The sequence below is a fragment of the Phytophthora sojae genome (genome assembly GCF_000149755.1).
Source record: "Phytophthora sojae unplaced genomic scaffold PHYSOscaffold_2, whole genome shotgun sequence".
NCBI classification, from domain to species: Eukaryota; Oomycota; class Peronosporomycetes; order Peronosporales; family Peronosporaceae; genus Phytophthora; species Phytophthora sojae.
Window position 1 is genome coordinate 6,551,445 of NW_009258116.1, and position 17,651 is coordinate 6,569,095.

A 17,651-nucleotide genomic window follows, 5' to 3' on the forward strand; every position below is an offset into this window, starting at 1 on the left:
ACGCTGCATCTATTAGGGTGGTACTGCTGAAGGTGCCTCCCATGCTACGTCTGTTTGCCAGCCTGCAGACGTAGCATGGAATCATCCGTTCAAGACTTGGCTGCGCAGGTTTTGGCTCGAGGACATCCAGCGGCAACTGATGCAGCCGCGCGACGCGGAAGCCAAGTTTAAGCTGACTCCACCAGGCCGCGCCGGGATGTGCCATTGGATTCGCGCTAGTTGGGAGAGCCTGAGCTCCGACACCATCGCGAATGGATACAAGAAATGCGACTTACACCTCAACGAGGAGTGCCTCGCCGCCGCGTCGCTGGTGGCAGAGCTGCAGAACCTATCGCTAGTAGGGCCAGTGGCCAAGGCGGTCGACCAAACTCAAGACTTCGACCGCAATGTCATTCTTGACGAAGCTGTGGTGTAGCTTTCTTCTACAATACATATTTTGATGCACATCGTTTTTTAAAGGTATGTTTTCAGTTGTGAACATCATGTGCAGCTTTCTACATGCGAAATACGGTACCTACCTTATTTAGTTATAATGGGGTTTTAGTTATAATGGGGAGCCAATCAGTGCTCTTAATTCGTACAGCGCGATTACCCCAACGTGATGTCGTGATTGAAGTACCGCATGTAATTTACGGCCACACCTCCCGCACAAGTCAAAATGCCGAAAGGCAGAACGAGGATCACAGGCCCTGGGCGAAAACCGCCTAAGCACCGCCGCTCCGCCGTCAGCAACAGCAAGAAGCTGGAGGTGATCAAATGGTACAAGACGCAGGGCATCAAGTCAACGCTCCAGCGCTTCTTCAGCCACGTCGCCAAGCAGAAGACGTCGGAGAACCAGGTGTACCAGTAGTGGAAACAGAACCGCGCCATCATCGAAGAAGCCTGTAAAACGGCTAGGACTGCCGTTAAGAAGAATAATCGATCATCTGGCGTCGCAACATCGCTACCTATAGCAGCGGAGTTAGAACTGGTAGAGTAAGTGTGCTGCTTTCATCACATTCATTATTTCTTTGGTTTATGCTAATATTATTTTTTATTTTTTATTGCGTGTACTAGATGGGTAAATGAGCTAAGAAATGAAGCCGTTGAAAATGAGAGCCCCAGATCGTGTATTGATGGCTCGGTGGATGAACGAGACGTGGAATGACATGGCAACGTCTACGGGTTCCGTAAAGCAGGGATTATTGACAAGCCCACGATTGGTCAGCAGTGTGAGCTGCCTTCTCTACTAGAGGACGACGAGGGGGAAGACGTATTTGCATTGCTCCAGGCTGTAGGACTTCTCGATACGGAAGTTGGCATCATCGATCCAGACAATGACTTTGATCCGTGGGCAGAAATTTTTTTCGTAATATATGTAGGTGAGTGAAAAGTTGATAGTAATTTACTGGAGTGCCTGAGTTGTTGAACTTGGGTCGTCTGCTGCAGGAAGCACTCACCCAAAATTGTACCACCCCCCATTATAACTAAATAAAGTCGGTATATGTAGTGACAGATACTTACGATACAAGAACCACGGAAAGAGATCACGCGATCATCATACTGGTCAAGGATGTCGTAAGTGCTGGTACAGCAGAGGCCTAACTAACGGAATGTGAATCAGTTCGTTGTGCTTTCGTACGTGCCTTACCGTGTCAAAGCAACCTGCCCGTACTTTTATTACTTGCTGACACGAAGCCAGCAGTGCGTGTAGTAGTGGGCTATAGTTTCGACGTCGCAAATGGCTCTCGTCTTGAATCCAGAACGTTGGAAGAGGTATCATCTTTCTTCTTCTCCCTCTTCATGTAGGTTTTAGCGATTGGAACAGCGGCCCCAACTGCTGCACCCACGGCAACTAGGCCCGCGCCGATGGGCACCGCAACACCAGCGGCGCCGATATTTTGCAGTACCGCAACTGTACTTCCTGTTGCCACGCCTCCACCATTTGCGACGGCTGCTGCTGACATCATGGACGCGGCCGTCGAGCCGCTGGCGATGCCACTTGACAGATAACCCAGCATGCGAGCCCGTAGACGCCTATACCCGTCGCAGCTCCTGCGGCCGCTGCCTTGGCTGCCTCGGCGGCCGTGTCGTGCTCCTGGCCCGCCATGCTTGTGGGTTTATTGCGGTCCAAAAAGAGGTGTCCATTTCATACAATTTGGTCCAATCGTCAATTATTGAGCATGCACATTTCACTCTGATTCGCACAGAATGGACTAAACTATATAGTTGTCCATTGGGATGGCGCTGGAAGAGAAGAAGGGCGCTCATGTCGGGTCGGTGCCAGACACGGCCGCCAAGGGGGCCGCCACGGGTGCTGCCGCGGGCATAGGGATCTGGGGGCTGGTCAGTCCGGCTGTGCACATGCTCGGGTTCATGTCGGGCGGCATCGCCAGCGGCTCCACCGCCGCATCCATGATGTCCACCGCTGCGGTCGCGAATACCGGGAGTATCGCAAGTGGAAGCACAGTGGCAGTGCTGCAAAGTATTGGAGCCCTTGGCATTGCGACGTCAACAGGCGTCGGCATCGCCGCAGTCGGGGCAGTCGTCGGTGCTGCTGCTCCCCTCACCAAATGGTACTTCTCCAAGCCCATAGAACAAGCTGCTGCTCAAGCATCGAGTGCTACAACGCCGTCGCCGTTCGTCATCAGGGCAATGCTCGACCGAGGAAAGAAGCCCATTTCCCCCAACGAGTGGCCAAAGACCCCGTTACCTGCTGCGACTCTACCCGTAGTTCCTCGCGCAACTAATGAAAACTAACTTGTCCAGCAAGAGCAGGCATGCCGAAAATACGATATATATCTATTTTCTCAAGTTAACGAAATACGTATTTGTTTGTATACCAAGGAGAGAAGAAATAAATAATCTGAAGACCCCGTGCTGACGCAGTAAATTATTCAGTAAATTGCTGCAATCGTGTTACCTTCATGGGTTCTTACAAACACTGCCCACGGTCGCCACATCCGTGTTAAGGTTGCTGAACAACATCATTTTAGCATAAAGGGAAAATTTGATGGCGTTAACACAATGAAAATTAGGGGAAAAACTTCTCAATCATGAAGGATATATTCAACCGCAGAAATAAAATCTAGAAGTTTTGATCTAAGCTGGAATAAATACCGGATAAACCAAGGAGGTATACCTACAATAAAATATTGATTCCGAAAATACAAATATATTTCCGGGCGTATTTATTTTTCGGGATCCCTGAGCAAGAGAGCCGTGTCGTTTGAGGAGCTGGCAAGTGTCTTTATGCGTTTTGAAACATTGGTGACTCGCAGTTTTCGCGTGGTCTATCCGTGGTGAGCCTACCAATACCACAAGTACTTCGAGCAGCGAGAAGAGCTGCTGGATCGTCGTTGAGCGGCGAGAGTCGGGGAAGCCCCAGGTGAAGACACTTTGAAGATTCCATGAGCTGCACGAAAACACTCTGACCAAATGAACAGGCTGCAGCTCGCATTTGGATGGTAGATTTGGTGGGCTTGGTAGAAGTCCACATTTACTAAGGAGACCTAGCATGCAGCAAATGAGCAGTATCGAGCCAAGAGAGCAGTGCTAATGCGAGATAAGTAGTTCCTGCTACATACTAGTATTGAAGTCCTGCGATTCTCTCGCATCTACAATGACTCATGCGTACCACACTGCAGTTTAGGTTCGTTATGTGTGGCCACCGCAGAGGGACGCTGGCAGTCTCTCAGCAGAAGTGGCGTTGGTCTCAAACTCAGGCGGCAAGGGAAGCCTGAGTTTGGACTCATTCGCAAATTTGCTGTGTTCCACACAGAGCATCGAGCCGAAGAAGGGGAGTGCTGTCGAACCAAAATCCTGGCGATCCGAGCAAAAATAAGAGCGACAAACTGAAGAAAGTGGTGAAAGCTGCAGCCACAGGCGCCGCCTTGGGCGGTACAGCAGCTTACGGCGTGGCCTATTGGTGGGGGTACACGGCAACTGCCGCGCAAGCCGTATGAGAGTTAGAGATCGGACGCGGTCGTACTCTACCACTCATATCCTGGTCGTGTCCTAGATGGATGCTAGGAGTCGGCCTACAAGCCCGATTGATGGGTTGTATGGTCAAAGGGGGTTTTAGGCTCATGCTTTCCTCCTCGTGCACGGCACGTATAGGAGTCATGCATTGCAGGCATGTGTTGAATGAATCACTCTGAGTTTTACTCTACAACCGACAAGTGTCTTCCTGTCTTCCTACTCCTTTTTGCCACTCACTCGCAGCGCTAAAGCTGCTAAGCCGGGGCTGTGGTGTCGTCTGTGCCTGCTGCTGTTGGTGCTGCCATTGGTTCAAGTACTTGGGCCGCTGTTGGTCCTGTCCTCAGTGCGGCGGGATTCACGTCGAGCGGGATAGCAGGCGATCGGTGGCAGCAGGAATGATGTCGTCCACCGCGGTGGCAAACGGAGGCGGCGTCGCTGCTGGTGGCCTCGTGGCGACTTTGCAGAGCGTTGGCGCGGCAGGGTTGGCGTTCTCTACGGGAGGGCTTTTCGTTGGTGTTCCTTTGGCGGCTGGTCTGGGCTATGCCTTCGCGACGGCGGCAGCTCCTGTGGTAGCTGGGACGAGCGTCGTGACTATCGTAGGATCTGGCGCAGGCGTCGGAGCTACGATTTCTGGATTGAAGGAATACTTCAGACCTGAGGAACGCATCTGGGTCCTGGCCGAGAAGTTCACGGATTCGAATGAGAAATTTCAGGGTTTCAATGATGAGGAGAGTGCCACAGCAGCATACGACGAATCCTCGGCGCCCAAGAAGATACTTCTACTCCATCATGTAGGCTCCGGAAGAGAGGCGATAGAGTTGAGGCGTCAGGATGAAGGAGTCACTAAGTGAAGGTAGCTAGCTAGCTGGAGGGGTCACTCTCTCGAGTAAGTGGTAGGTAAATATCTGCTTGTTGGGGCGAGTAAATAGCAATGCGACCACCACACATACAAACGCTTGGAGCTACATGCAGACAAAATCCGATATCCATGTACCGGTAGCATTTGTGACTCAGATGACAATTCATTCGTACGCGTGGCATTCGACGGTACTGTTGTCGACAACCAAGCGTCCGAACTCCGCTACAACTTCGCGAGAAAAGCAGCCCGCAGTAGGCGATGCCGATGCAAAAGTCGCTCGTGTTGAACCGTTGCCGCCGCCATGTCGCGAGTCCAGCACCGCAGATGCTGTCAGAGCCGAATGGACGTCGTGCGGTGTGTAGTCGAAGCGGAAACCAGCCCCGTAGCCGTCCACAGCCGTCGATCGTGAGAAGGAGTTCGCAAACTGCGTAACCAGCACGAACGATCCATTTCGACCAAGGCGATAACTCACACTCCCAGCAAGCGGATAGTCTTCCATTTGCGAAACAGATACAGTCTGCACTCTTGGTGGTTGATCGGGACGGTTGGGGTCCTCTGCAGGGTGTGCAGCAGAAAGTGAAGTGACTGTCATCTTGGTTTCAACATGGGTGCGGCTTTCGAACCACTGATCCAAGCCGTCGGACGAGTACATTTGGGTATTCGTAAAGTCGAAATGCTGCTGCAGCGTGTAGACCTTCCTCCCCGTCGATGTGGTGACACTGGTCTTCACGTAAAGATCGCGCGCGACAGACGTCCAAAACGCGCTGTTCAAGTTGGTGATGGTTCCATTACCAGCACCAACCATCGCAGGCAATGTAACCATGGCAGGTTCGACATATCGATCTAATCTCTCCTGCAGTATTTCTACCCGGGTAGGACGGACAGCTCCAGCGTCTTGATAGACCAGCAAGTTCCCGTCGACCAGCCAGAAAGCTTCTCCATAAACTACTCGGAATGCAACAGCACGAGATCCAGTACCCAGAAACTTGCCGAGGAAAGGCGTAAGATTGAGGATGTACGTCGGTGCATTAAATGCTCCAATGCCCACGATCGGCTTCCAGAGATAAGGACTGAGGCCTCCCGTGAACACCAACGGAAACGGCCAGACCACGCCCACCACTTGATCATCTACCAAGACCTGCACCTCCCGGAAAGCCCCATCAGCTCCACAGCTCGCACTATTCATCACTTCTCCAATATCTTTTCGACTAATATTTTTGTGTGTCGCCAGACTCTCAGCAAACGCCATTGCGAAGTTATCCGGCGGATTCGAGTAGTAGAACTCGTCACACTGGTGGTGCGACAGGAAGAGCTCGAAATACAGCTCCTCCGTGTTCTCTGGCAGCTGCACCATCCGATGCGGAGGCCCCGCTTGCGCTGCTGATGGTTTCTCCGAGAACCATCCATACGACTTGCTGCTACTCGACACGGGCACGATCTGGTCTGGTCGTTTGGTCTCCAACTTCGAGTCGAGAGGACGGAAGAACTCGAGCGACACGTCCACCTTGAAGCTGCTGGTGTACGTCGGGTTGACGATATTGTCCAGAGCGACCACCACAGTCCCACCGCCCTTGAAGATGTCCCCATAGAGCGAGACGTCCTTGGTCACGTCCCACGCCACCCGGAACTCCCTCGACGGCTCTGCAGTCGACGTCCGCAGCAGCTCCACCCCATTCACCCACACAGCCGCAATGCGGTCGTACTGCACCCCGGCGTCGCAACTCGCCGCCCACTTGAGGTACACCACCGAGTAGTCGAGGTCGCAAGGCGGCGCGTTGAACGACTCGACGGCTGGCTTGTAGTAGGAATTGGCGAACTCATGGGACACCAACGGCTGCACGCACGGAGCCCCTCGCACGTTGGCGTAGGGCGGTCCCCCGACCTCCACCGCCCTCTCCACGGTGGGGACGCTGCTGTCGTTGGACTGCAATTGGCTCTGGGCCGCTAATAAAGTCACAGCGGCGTCCCAGACGCGTCCAAGTGTTGCCGCCATAGCTCGCTGGGATATCTGCTGGATGATGGATGCTTCATTTCATTTTACCGCTCGTGATTGGCTGGAGAAGTGGAGTTTCAGAATCAGATAATTGGTAAGTGTAAGAAAATCTGAGTCACAACCTTGGTGGAGGTTTGTAAGGAATTCTAAGCTAACACAATTCTAAGTTACTGCTGTAGTCATGGGGTGGGGGGCTTTAACTTGTTGTATCAGAATGTCGTGCGGAGATATTGCCGTTTGCGTTTCTTTCGCTAGCTGTTTTGGAGCTGCGGGATCGCAAGAGTCCGTTTCTGAAGTTGCCTTTGGATCGATGGCGGTGACGATATCAACACTACCGGTAAGGATTATCGCTGTTGCTCAAGACAAGAGCGTGGTATCTGAGCCCACTTGTGGCTACACAAATTCGTGTTTGGTATTTCTGGACTCGCACTCAAAACGTTACAGCCTGTCAGACAAGTCCTCGCACGACGCGGAAGCCCAAACACCCAGTCGCCCCACGACTATCGAGAAACGCTATACTCTACCCAGGGCAGCCATGTGACTGACACCGGTGTCATCGCACCGGGTAGCACATCTGAACTCCAACCGACCCGATGCCAAGCTGCCCGGATGATCAAGATTTTCGAACATGCTCGTGAAGACAGCAACAAGCAGTGTGAATGTATCGACGTCGAAAATGACCTAGGTGTCTGGAACTTCTCGTAAAAGAGCTTACTGGTCTAGCTAGCACCGAAGCAGATTACACTAAGAAAGCCCTGTTATCGACGAAGGCCACTAGACCTAGAGGGCACTGTTATTTTTTTATCGGCCAATCTGCCGCCATTACACTATTACTTCTCGTTTACGATGCGTATTTATTGGCTCGATGATCGGGATCGTCGCCTCGAAAAACGCGCAATGCAACAATGGCGACTTGCTGTCAAGTCCAATGGCTCATGACAGAAAGTATCCCCAATTTCTGGACTGAAAAGGGATTTTACAGTTTTTGGGAACCAAAATAATTGGGATGGGGTCAGATGAAGGTTGCAGACACCCCCCGTTTGAGTTTGGATACTTTTGGTGACAACCAGCACCAATGTGTCGGCGCGATGGGGCGTTGCCACGTGCAGCTTTGGCGATCCGCATCGTCATTCAGCAATTCGCCACGAGCAACAACTTACCAGCAACTTCAACAACTGCTAAAATCAATGATCTCCCCCGAGGTGATGCAAGAGCTGCTGTCAGTGCGGCAAGTCCTGCACTACTTGCCCGAGTCGGCCTCAACGGAAAAGGGCTGGAGCGAGCACGAGCAGCACCTCTTCTGGGTCGCACTGGCCCAGCACCCCCAAGGCCCCTGGACCACGATCGCTGAGTTCATTGGCACAAAGTCTGCCCGCCAAGCGATGACCCACGGCCAGAAACTGCGCCAAAAGCTCAAGCGCTGGAACGAGCGTCTGCGAAGCAACCCAACCGCGAGTATGCTCATGGACGGAGTCGACGTCTCAACGAGCGCGAACGTGGCAGTCACCGCCGGCATTTCAGTCGAAGCCATGCCAACCACGACCGAGGCCGCGATGATCAGCACCGACTGCAGTGGATTCCAGTCTGGTTTCCCGGTAGATGGTGTCAATATCGTGGAAATGAACGGTCTCCACGTGACTGATGCCAACATAATGGGCTCAAGCTGCGTGGCCGGATCGAGCATCGACACCACGCAGCAGTTCACCGTAGGCGCCCCCTCTCAGTACGCACACGCCTCAGCAGCGCACCCAACTTTATCGGAGGACACCGCGCGTGTCGTGGGGCTGATGCTGTCGGAATCGTCGGAAGAGGTGCAACTGACGGACATCTCGGACGACCCCGAGATCCTGCCGCAACACCTGCTCGACGACCTACTCGAGATCCTGTCGGACGACGACCTCAACGAGCTGAGCCACCACCACTAAAGCATGGCGTAAGGGTGGGAGGGTGTATTTCAGTCGTTTGACAAGCAGCTGCCTGCTTGCCTAGCTGCGTGAATGGCGGTGTATTGTTTTGCATGTGGCATCTTCGAGCCAACGTCTTATATTCGCGTACTTTTAACGGTAGCATGTCGTTATTTTCATTAATCAACCACTACAGTCAATTAAATAAACTGGTTGCTCAAAAAGTATCCAAGTTGAACACTCACCCGATGTTTTCGGTGGTCGGCAGTATTCGGATCTTTGCGGAGCCATTCTGAAGGTCAAGAGGCCGGAGATGACGACCAGCCGAGTTGAGGGCGGCTCCGGGAGCACTTCAGCCGAGTTGACGGCGATGGGACGAAGTTGATCTTGGTCCTTTTGAAAATTTGCTCTCGTGGGCCCTCGACCGCCCGAATGAACCAGAGCAAAGCTGTAGCAGCTCTTAGCTCGTTCTACGCAGGAGCAGTTTTCGCTTTTGCTTGACTCGCCGCACATTTTCGACACCGGACGCGGTTCGCTGGAGCAGCGTCGGCCGGTGCCAAGGTAAGGTGCGGGGCGGTGCCGCTGTTCAGGTGAGACGGTGCGGCGGTCCGTTTCTGGGCTGCAAAACCGCTGGTGTCGGGCGGCGCCGAAACTGAAGCATCTGACCCCGATGATTTGCATTCCAAAATGACAGGCGCGTAGCCTGTCGAGTAAACCCGAGTGTGCTAAAGTAACTCTAGTTACGCTAAAACGGTCTTCAAACGTGTATCGGGACCTAATGCCGACAGGCTGACAGGCAGCTTCACTTTGGTAATGCCTTGTCCGGACTCAAATGTTGGATTTTGAGGGCCAAACTTCCATATATCACGAACTGGGAAATTCGAGTTCTATACGTAAAGCCCCAAAAATTGTCGTGGATTCTCATACTTGGGGCCGACCATGTCGCTGGTCAAAGTGATAGGGGGCGTCGACACTCAAGGCCGCACTTGCCAATCTACCGCGAGCTGCACAACCCCCACGCGATGATCTCCAAGAGGGTGCACGACGAGCTGATGTCTGTTCGTCGAGTGCTGAATTATCTGCCCGTGTCGCCCTCAACCGAGTATGGGTGGACACCGCACGAGCGCCAAGTGTTTTGGGCGGCACTCGACCGCTACCCGAGAGGCCCCTGGACGGTCATCGCCGAGTTCATCGGCACCAAGTCCACGCGCCAAGCCATGACGCACGGACAGAAGCTGCGGCAGAAGCTCAAGCGCTGGGTCACGAGGCTGCACCGCAACCCGACTGCCCGCATGCTGATGAATGGGGACGCAGTTTGCAGTGCTGTCGCCTCCACTGCCATCAGCACCAGTGTAAGCGCAAGTGGCCCCGTGGCGACAAAGATCAGCGTCACTGTGTCGACACCTCTGTCTACTGCTGCGACTGCTTCAGATCGCGCAGCTCCGTCGACCCGAGTGAAGAGCCTGGCACCGCTATATCCGACCGGGTGCCAAGCGGAGGTTGCTGCCAATTTTGCGTCAGAGCAACCAAGACTTGACGCCAATGCACCTGCTAATTGTTCTGCCTCGATGCAAGTGGACGGCGCGGTTTTGAGCTCACCACCACCAGCGACTGCAGCGTACAGGTCGTCGACGTCGTTGCAGATGCTCTTTGAGCCCAATGCAACGGCAGGGCCAATTTCTGCATCAACAACGATCCAGTTCGACGAGACCAAGCACGAAGCAGACGCAGTCCCTCACCCAATCAACGAGGTCGCGATGCCAGTGAGGCACCTCCTGGACGAATTGGCCGACGTACTGTGGAGCGAGACTAAATAGACAGGCAATGGTTGATGCTCGGTTGTTATGAATGAGTACACGTCCTTCAGTAGCGGGGTAGCTGTCGTTGAGCTGTACAGCGCATATTTACTTGTACTTAATCAGATTGTAGGTATTCACTGTTGTATGGAGTGTGCGTGAGGTCCAGAACGCCGGCGTTTGCTGATAGTAAATCGACTATCCCAAACACACGAAACCACGCACAAGCGCCGCGATCTTTTGGCGTCCGTCATGGGCGATGCAGTCGTCAAGCCAAGAAGTGAAAGGTATAGCGACGGTTAATGCACCACCACTTGCCCTGGTGAGTCATCCGAATTTTGAATCCATTGGTCAGCGCCACCAACACGTCTCCAAAGAGTTGCTTCCAGTGGTGCGGGCCCTTCAGTCCTCATTTCGCTGTGTGTTTCCCTCTGCTGTCCCATCCAGGCCCAGCAGCGCGCTACTGAATGCCGTGTCGACCAGCGATAAACGTTTGCGAGAGCTGTTCGGTCAAATCGGCCGGCGATCGATCGGCACCGGCACTGCTTGGTGCAGGCTCCAGTGGCAAGTTCGAGGGGCGTGGGTCCGGTTCTGGGTTCACTGCTCACCGCAACTCACGACTGCTTTGGTTGGTCGAGCCTAGGTGGGGTGTGACTCGGCAGGATGAAATCAAAGCGCCAGCCAACGTCCACTCGGGTGAGTCGGCTCGTGCGCCGTGCTTGTAACGTGGACAACCGCAGCACACTCGACTCAGGCGAACTCTCCGGCTTCTGCCTGCCGGAATGAGCTCCGTCCTGTTGTGGGCCGTGTAGGTTGATAGCGTGGACAGTAATATCTTCGAGCGATTTCGGCCGGTAAATGCAAGCGACGATTTAACGGCCGGCGACGCTTCTCCTTCCTCACCTCAGCATGAGCATGGATACTATCTGAGTCGCAGGATACCATCAGCCATTCAGCGATTTGCCTTGGAGACCACACACACTCGAAGCGCAGGCGATGATCTCCCCCGAGGTCATGAAGGAGCTGCTCTCCGTGCGCCAGGTGCTCCACTACCTGCCGGCGTCGCCGTCGACGGACAAGGGCTGGACGGCGGAGGAGTCCCAGCTCTTCTGGATGGCGCTGATCCAGTATCCGCAGGGGCCGTGGACGTCCATCGCCGAGTTCATCGGCACCAAGTCGACTCGCCAGGCCATGACCCACGGCCAGAAGCTGCGGCAGAAACTCAAGCGCTGGAACAAGCGGCTGCGCCGTAACCCGGCGGTGGGTCTGCTCATGGACGAGATCTCCGTGAGCCCCGACGGGCGCATTTCGTTGGGGTCCTCGCCACTTACCGTTCACCCTGCGGTCCGCAAGACTGCGACCCACACGAGAGGTGGGCAGCCCGTTGACAACGAAGGCCCAGTCGTTCCACGACGTGGCCGTGAAGCAGGAAGAGCTGAGAGCGGTCAGTGTCGGCTTTGGTTCAAGCGGCGGCGGGTTGACGCCAACGTACATGGTGCCGACTGATGCTGCGCGTCTCAAGATCTCGGAGGCTTCTGTCGGGCTACCGCCGCTTTATCCGTCCTTGAATGGGTCTCGGCCGCACCTTCCTGTCCACGGAAAGCTCGTGGCCGAGTTGAATTTCGCCATGCCAGACGCCCAGCTCTCCCTCGTCGAGGAGGACGTCTTCGATGCCTTCACGCGAGCTTCGTGGGCCCAAGGCTAGCGAAGGGCTGCCCATACATAGCAAAGCTAAGTCTGTACAGCTAACGACGCGCTGCGTTGCAAATAAAATGGTTACTCAAATACTTCAAAGTACGTACACGTTGCACCAGCTACATGTACTCATCTACGGTATCAAGAGGGAGCTAAGCTTACCTGTAGTATTATAAAGTACATGAATTGCACTTGTTTTTCACTACGACAGCGACTCACTCGACACTCACAGACACATCGCTTCATCTCGCCTGTCGGAGCCGCAGCGCAGCCAAGCAGGAGAAAGCCCGAGCGAGACTTTCCCGACTCCCATGACGATCGTCCGGCAGCGACTGGCAAGTTGCCGTTTCGGTGTTCGACAGGGCATCAACCCATTTCTGACCACAACTCAGGTTTGGAGCCAGAAGTGGGTTGAAGAGCCGCTGGATCGGGTCGGGCACGCTAAGTGCCGCTCTTCTTGCACCGGCCGGGGCTGGCTGGCCTCCATCGAGCTCCAGCAGTGTGTTGGCAACACGCCACGTAGACGCTGGAAGATGGCGCCACCAAGCAGAGAGATATGACCAGGGCTTTTTCCACGGAAACGTGGGGACTGGACTGGCTGCTTCGTTGGTTGCTGCCGACCGTGATGGTGCTTCGAGCCATGCGAAGGGCATCGCATGAATCGTGCGTTTTGATGGGGAAAGGACCCGTAACGCCTCATCTTATTCCCGCGGCAGCTCTTGGTTGCAGCTATGATAGCTGCACGTGCAGTGCCCAACTCTGCCTACGAAAGCAGGCTGGATCATGGACAAATGTCGTTCAGGGGCTAGTATCGCCACCATACCTATCGATATGATAGGCAAGGTGCAGCGCCCGCGCTGGACCTCGCAGATCCCAAGACACAGTCGCTCGTCTACGTTCGTGTCGAACCTGCAATAACGACCATCGCATGGGGACAATTGCTCGAATACCCGTCCAAGCTCCGTAGTCAAAGGGACTAAAACCAATCAAGCGAGTGGGTTGCTGGCCACCGTTCGGTGCTTGCGAGCGTTAGCTGCGATCGAGGCGGAAGCAAAACCTCCCGCGCTCCCGCCGAACGGATTCTCGTCTCACTTGAAAGCCGTGTGCAACGCGGCGACTTGATCAACGAGCGCTCCGGGGCCGTCAGACATGGATACTTTCTGCCGCTAGTGTGCCGCGACGTTCGCGCAGACCCACCGACCCACGGATTCAAGTGCAGGCAGCCCCACGCCCACGGTCGGCCGGCCACTCGGTACTTTACTCACTCGCTCACTCCCTGACGGTACAAAGACCCCCCCCTCCTCTTCTGCGTGGACTAGCCATGATCTCCCCCGTGGTCATGCAGGAGCTGCTCGCAGTGCACCAAGTGCTGCACTACCTGCCGGAGTCGCAGTGCACCGAGAAGGGCTGGACGCCCCACGAGCAGCAGCTCTTCTGGGTCGCGCTCACCACGTTCCCGCAGGGTCCCTGGACCGCCATCGCCGAGTACATCGGCACCAAGACGACGAGGCAGGCCATGACCCACGCCCAGAAGCTGCGCCAGAAGCTCAAGCGGTGGAACACTCGCCTCCGCAGCAACCCGGCCGTGAGCTCACTTATGGACGCGGTCATCGTGACTTCGGATGGCAACGTGACGGTATCAGCTAGTGCCGACCCTCCGACTTGTGTATCGATGCCACCGAACACTATGAGGCAGGACCGGTGGTGGTGAGCACGCTGGGTCTGGCACGGTAAGGTTGCCCATTACACGCTGACCACGGGGCTCTGCCGTCTCACTACCAGGTGCCGTTTGTGCTCGGCCTTCGTCAACACTCCCAAACAGCAGCACTCGCACACACGGAGACAACAGTGCACGATGAAGTACATCCGGCCATTCCGCACGACTTTCTGGACGAGTTAGTGAAGGCCCTTTCAAGCGAAGAAGCAGACGACGAGGAAGTCACGGAAGAAGAGCTCAAGGAACTCGACGACGGAGAAATTGTGCGCTAGCACGACGACTTAGATCCATCCTCAGCCAGCAAGAGCTCGCTGATACAATTCTGACGAGGCAAGCCGTAAGTAAACTTGTGCAACTTGATGAATATGTAAGTAAATCATTGCTAACATTTTTTTTGTTTTTTTTAGCTGACGCTTTTGCGATGTCTTGCTGTATAAACTTCAACCGACCGCTATTGAAGTTCTTCGAGTAAATCATCACCGGCGGTGGCCTCACGGACGCCCTGACCTGGGATTGTTGACCATCTTCGTTTGTCCGACATCCGCGCCTCCCTTCATCGCTTCAGCTTGGCTATTGTCACAATAGTATTGTGAAGCCGATGCGTTGCCGCTAAACACCGGCTGGTTATCCACTCTTCAACGATTGCTGGAAGATTGCAAGTCAAATTGGCGGTTCTACGGATGGTCAAACGAGTCGCCAGGCATCATGCGTTGCACACCTGTGCTTCCGCAGTGTTGGACGATGCTTCGTCGGTGCTAGCATCTGGTATCCATCCTTGCCTTTCGCGTAGCAACAACCAAGTATGTGTTGTTAACCATACCAAGGTGCAACAACTTGAGCTGCAATCTACCATTGAAGTTGCACTGAACGGAAGGCACTCGCGGCTCGCACGAAGGTTAGTCGCTGCGGTGTAATGTCTAGCTGAGCTTTAGGTGCAGCAGACCCTGCGCCAGATTTCGACATCATCGTCGAGAAGGCCTGCCTAGGTTGAAAGGGGAAGGTCCTGCGTCATTCTGACTCATGCCAGCTCCGACTTGGTTTTTGACTCAACGTTCGAGGCCGATGGTTTGGCGGTGTGGATCAGTCGAGTCACTCCACAGTGGACGTCATCGTGTGCGACCGAGAGAGAACGATACCCGTTGACTCGTTTGGTCTCGGCTCGACATCAATGCAGACGAATGAGTCAACGGAATGGTTCTCTGTTACCCTCATCGCCTGGTTGTGCGTGAGGCGCTTGGTAGAGCCCCTATCCTTCTCATTCCTGATTCTACGCTTCGAGCAGCAAGCGAGTCGTCGCGAGAGAGAGAACCAGCAAGACAGGGCCCCCGTGATGAAGCTGTCGACGCAGGACCAAGAAGTGTGCCAGGATCGGACACTGCAGGTGCTGGATCGAACGCTGCACGACTACGAAGCAACTGCGTTGTGGGCTTTGGGCTCCAACAACAACCACGACGGTCTGGACCAGCGCGGCTGGAAGAAGCTCCGGTCTCAGGCGGACGTGTCTCTCTATGCGGACCACAGCGCCAGCGACCGCGCGTGGATGTCGGCCATGCGAGGAGACGAGTGGAAACACCCGATCGCAGTGGTGGCGGTCGGGCACATGAGCTGCTCGCTTGACGACCTGCTGTTCGGGATGACGGCGTCCAGCCCAGCGGAGCTCAAGCTGCGTGAAGTACTGGTAGACTCGGACGTCGCCAGTGAGAGGGTCGACTTCGCAGCGATCGCAACGCCCAGCCAAGACGAACCCTTCCGCTTCATGGGCGTCACACGCTACGTGACCACCGTGAGCAAGTTCCGGCGCCCTCGCGAGTATGTGCTCGCGTGTGCTCAGGGGGAAGTCACGTCGGCGTCAGGCGAGCGGCTCGGGTATGAGATCAACCAGTCGGTAGCGCTAGATCAGTGGTCAGTGAGAGAGTCATTGTGCCGCGGCCAGTTGATCCATGCGCGCGTGCTCCGAGAGCTGCCCGACGGCTCCGTCGGCGTCTACTACAAGCTCATCGTCGACGCCAAGACCCTCATGCCCGACAGCGTCGTGCACGCCGCGATCTGGAAGGCGGTGCAGCGGTTCTGGGAGCTGGCTCCGCGTTGCGCTGAGACCAGGAAGCTCTGCTGCTGCGTGGACCACAAGCGCGCGCTGCACCTGACGAACCTGCAAGCCAAAAGCCGCTTCACAGACCCGCTCCGGTGCTGCGTCTGCAAGGTCTCGCTGCCCGATCGTCGCAGGAAAAGCCTCGGCAGCAGCGTCACCACTTCGCTCACGCACGGAGCGTCGATGCAGACGTACTGGTGCGTGCTGTGCACGTCGTGGCTGTGCTCCAAGGCCAATTGCTGCGAGGTCCGCCAGCTCGTGCGAGTGGACCGCTCCACTCTCGAGGTTCACCAGCAGAACGTCACGCTCTGCGTCAAGTGCGCGCGCATCATTCGCTGCAAGAATGCCAGCGACATGGCCCGCTGTGCACTTCAACAAGATCGTCCACAAGTGTCGTAGGTGGACCATTTTAATCTTTGCTATCTTAACGTACTCGACAGGTTACCGAGCGTTGATTGGTTGAAATTTGCGAAATTGGTACTACCTCCGGTCCGAAAAACAATACTTCTCTGGGCCACCTGAGAAACAACATTGAGGTTTTTAGTATAGCGAGGTTTTTTCAGGGCTCACACTCATTTGTCAAAAATACGTTAGGGTTAGGTTACTTAGCGCGCGCTAAAACGTCCGGGGGGCACCACACAAACCAAGTTCCCGCCAAGCCCCGAGCACTCAACATCACAATGGGACGTCACCCCAAGCAGCCCAACCTGTCCTCTCAGAAGAAACTCGCCATCCTTCTCCACCTCTCGAACCTAGTCGTGGGTGGCCGGCTCCCCTTTGGCGCCAAGGCCGCCACCAGCCGTTACTTTTTGTGTCACCGGACACGGTCGCGCGCATATGGGACTTGCGCCACACGCCAGACGTGCTGCTGCAGCCAAATCGCCGCCGATCAAGCGGCATCCACCACCCCGACATCGCCACCAAGGTGGCAGCAGTGCCGTAGCCTCTTCGGCAGAACCGGCGGTCCCTTGCTGCCGCCGTGAAGGTCTCCCGCACCACCCTCCGGCGCTACCTTAAAATGGGGTTATTGCACCGGAGGTTTTCAACTGTCAAGCCTCGTCTCACGCCTGAGCACAAGAAACGACGTCTGGCATTCGCACTACGCCACGATCGGCAACCCCCAGGTATGAGCATTTTTTTTATTTTGTACAAGCGGTTGGATATCTAATAACCTTGTTGCTGTATTATTCTTTTATTTTGTACAGGTCTTAGACGGCCAATTTTGCGTCGATATGTACGATGTACATATCGACGAAAAGTGGTTCAATATGTATAAAGGATCAACCCACTACTGAAGATCTACCCCACAACACATCGGTCAACAAACGGTATATAGGTAAAGTTATGTTCTTGGCGGCAGTTGCTAGGCCCCGCTATGATTTTTTCCGCCATAAGTTTTTCGATGGAAAAATAGGTATTTGGCCTGTGGTTGAGCGTGTACAAGCAAAACGGACTTCGGTTAACCGTTGAGCTGGTACCTGGGAGACTAAAATGTTTAAATGACTTCGGATGAGTACGAAAATATTTTTGTGACAAAATTATTTCCAGCAATTCGCGCGAAGTGGCCAGGTTTGTCATTATTTTTGTATTTGAGTGTTTATTGTTAAAGCTACCGACATGTACATTAATCCTATTTCA

At 54.6% G+C, this 17,651-nt stretch overlaps 9 protein-coding genes across 9 annotated transcripts; 8 read left to right on the forward strand and 1 right to left on the reverse strand.

Annotated features, from left to right (window-relative positions):
- Nucleotides 1-2,220: 2,220 nt before the first annotated feature.
- Nucleotides 2,221-2,739, forward strand: PHYSODRAFT_296806 (hypothetical protein; the record flags this gene model as incomplete). Its single annotated transcript, XM_009521871.1, has 1 exon — nucleotides 2,221-2,739. One exon carries the CDS (start codon nucleotides 2,221-2,223, stop codon nucleotides 2,737-2,739), a length of 519 nt encoding a protein of 172 aa, XP_009520166.1.
- Nucleotides 2,740-4,358: 1,619 nt separating this feature from the next.
- PHYSODRAFT_325943 (hypothetical protein) lies at nucleotides 4,359-4,811 on the forward strand (the record flags this gene model as incomplete). Its single annotated transcript, XM_009521872.1, has 1 exon — nucleotides 4,359-4,811. The coding sequence occupies one exon, from the start codon at nucleotides 4,359-4,361 to the stop codon at nucleotides 4,809-4,811; it is 453 nt and encodes a 150-aa protein (XP_009520167.1).
- Nucleotides 4,812-4,982: 171 nt separating this feature from the next.
- PHYSODRAFT_311635 (hypothetical protein) lies at nucleotides 4,983-6,812 on the reverse strand (the record flags this gene model as incomplete). The annotated part of the gene is made up of 1 exon (XM_009521873.1): nucleotides 4,983-6,812. The coding sequence occupies one exon, from the start codon at nucleotides 6,810-6,812 to the stop codon at nucleotides 4,983-4,985; it is 1,830 nt and encodes a 609-aa protein (XP_009520168.1).
- Nucleotides 6,813-7,026: 214 nt separating this feature from the next.
- PHYSODRAFT_296809 (hypothetical protein) lies at nucleotides 7,027-7,517 on the forward strand (the record flags this gene model as incomplete). The annotated part of the gene is made up of 2 exons (XM_009521874.1): nucleotides 7,027-7,149; nucleotides 7,257-7,517. The coding sequence occupies 2 exons, from the start codon at nucleotides 7,027-7,029 to the stop codon at nucleotides 7,515-7,517; spliced, it is 384 nt and encodes a 127-aa protein (XP_009520169.1).
- A 482-nt stretch (nucleotides 7,518-7,999) lies between these two features.
- On the forward strand, nucleotides 8,000-8,737 carry PHYSODRAFT_257039 (hypothetical protein; the record flags this gene model as incomplete). Its single annotated transcript, XM_009521875.1, has 1 exon — nucleotides 8,000-8,737. One exon carries the CDS (start codon nucleotides 8,000-8,002, stop codon nucleotides 8,735-8,737), a length of 738 nt encoding a protein of 245 aa, XP_009520170.1.
- A 1,001-nt stretch (nucleotides 8,738-9,738) lies between these two features.
- PHYSODRAFT_256947 (hypothetical protein) lies at nucleotides 9,739-10,174 on the forward strand (the record flags this gene model as incomplete). Its single annotated transcript, XM_009521876.1, has 2 exons — nucleotides 9,739-10,068; nucleotides 10,148-10,174. 2 exons carry the CDS (start codon nucleotides 9,739-9,741, stop codon nucleotides 10,172-10,174), a joined length of 357 nt encoding a protein of 118 aa, XP_009520171.1.
- A 1,421-nt stretch (nucleotides 10,175-11,595) lies between these two features.
- On the forward strand, nucleotides 11,596-11,760 carry PHYSODRAFT_379062 (hypothetical protein; the record flags this gene model as incomplete). The annotated part of the gene is made up of 1 exon (XM_009521877.1): nucleotides 11,596-11,760. A coding segment is annotated over one exon (165 nt), but the record flags the coding sequence as incomplete, so codon positions are not given.
- Nucleotides 11,761-13,609: 1,849 nt separating this feature from the next.
- On the forward strand, nucleotides 13,610-13,783 carry PHYSODRAFT_376848 (hypothetical protein; the record flags this gene model as incomplete). Its single annotated transcript, XM_009521878.1, has 1 exon — nucleotides 13,610-13,783. A coding segment is annotated over one exon (174 nt), but the record flags the coding sequence as incomplete, so codon positions are not given.
- A 1,309-nt stretch (nucleotides 13,784-15,092) lies between these two features.
- On the forward strand, nucleotides 15,093-16,412 carry PHYSODRAFT_257065 (hypothetical protein; the record flags this gene model as incomplete). Its single annotated transcript, XM_009521879.1, has 1 exon — nucleotides 15,093-16,412. One exon carries the CDS (start codon nucleotides 15,093-15,095, stop codon nucleotides 16,410-16,412), a length of 1,320 nt encoding a protein of 439 aa, XP_009520174.1.
- Between the last annotated feature and the right edge of the window lie 1,239 nt (nucleotides 16,413-17,651).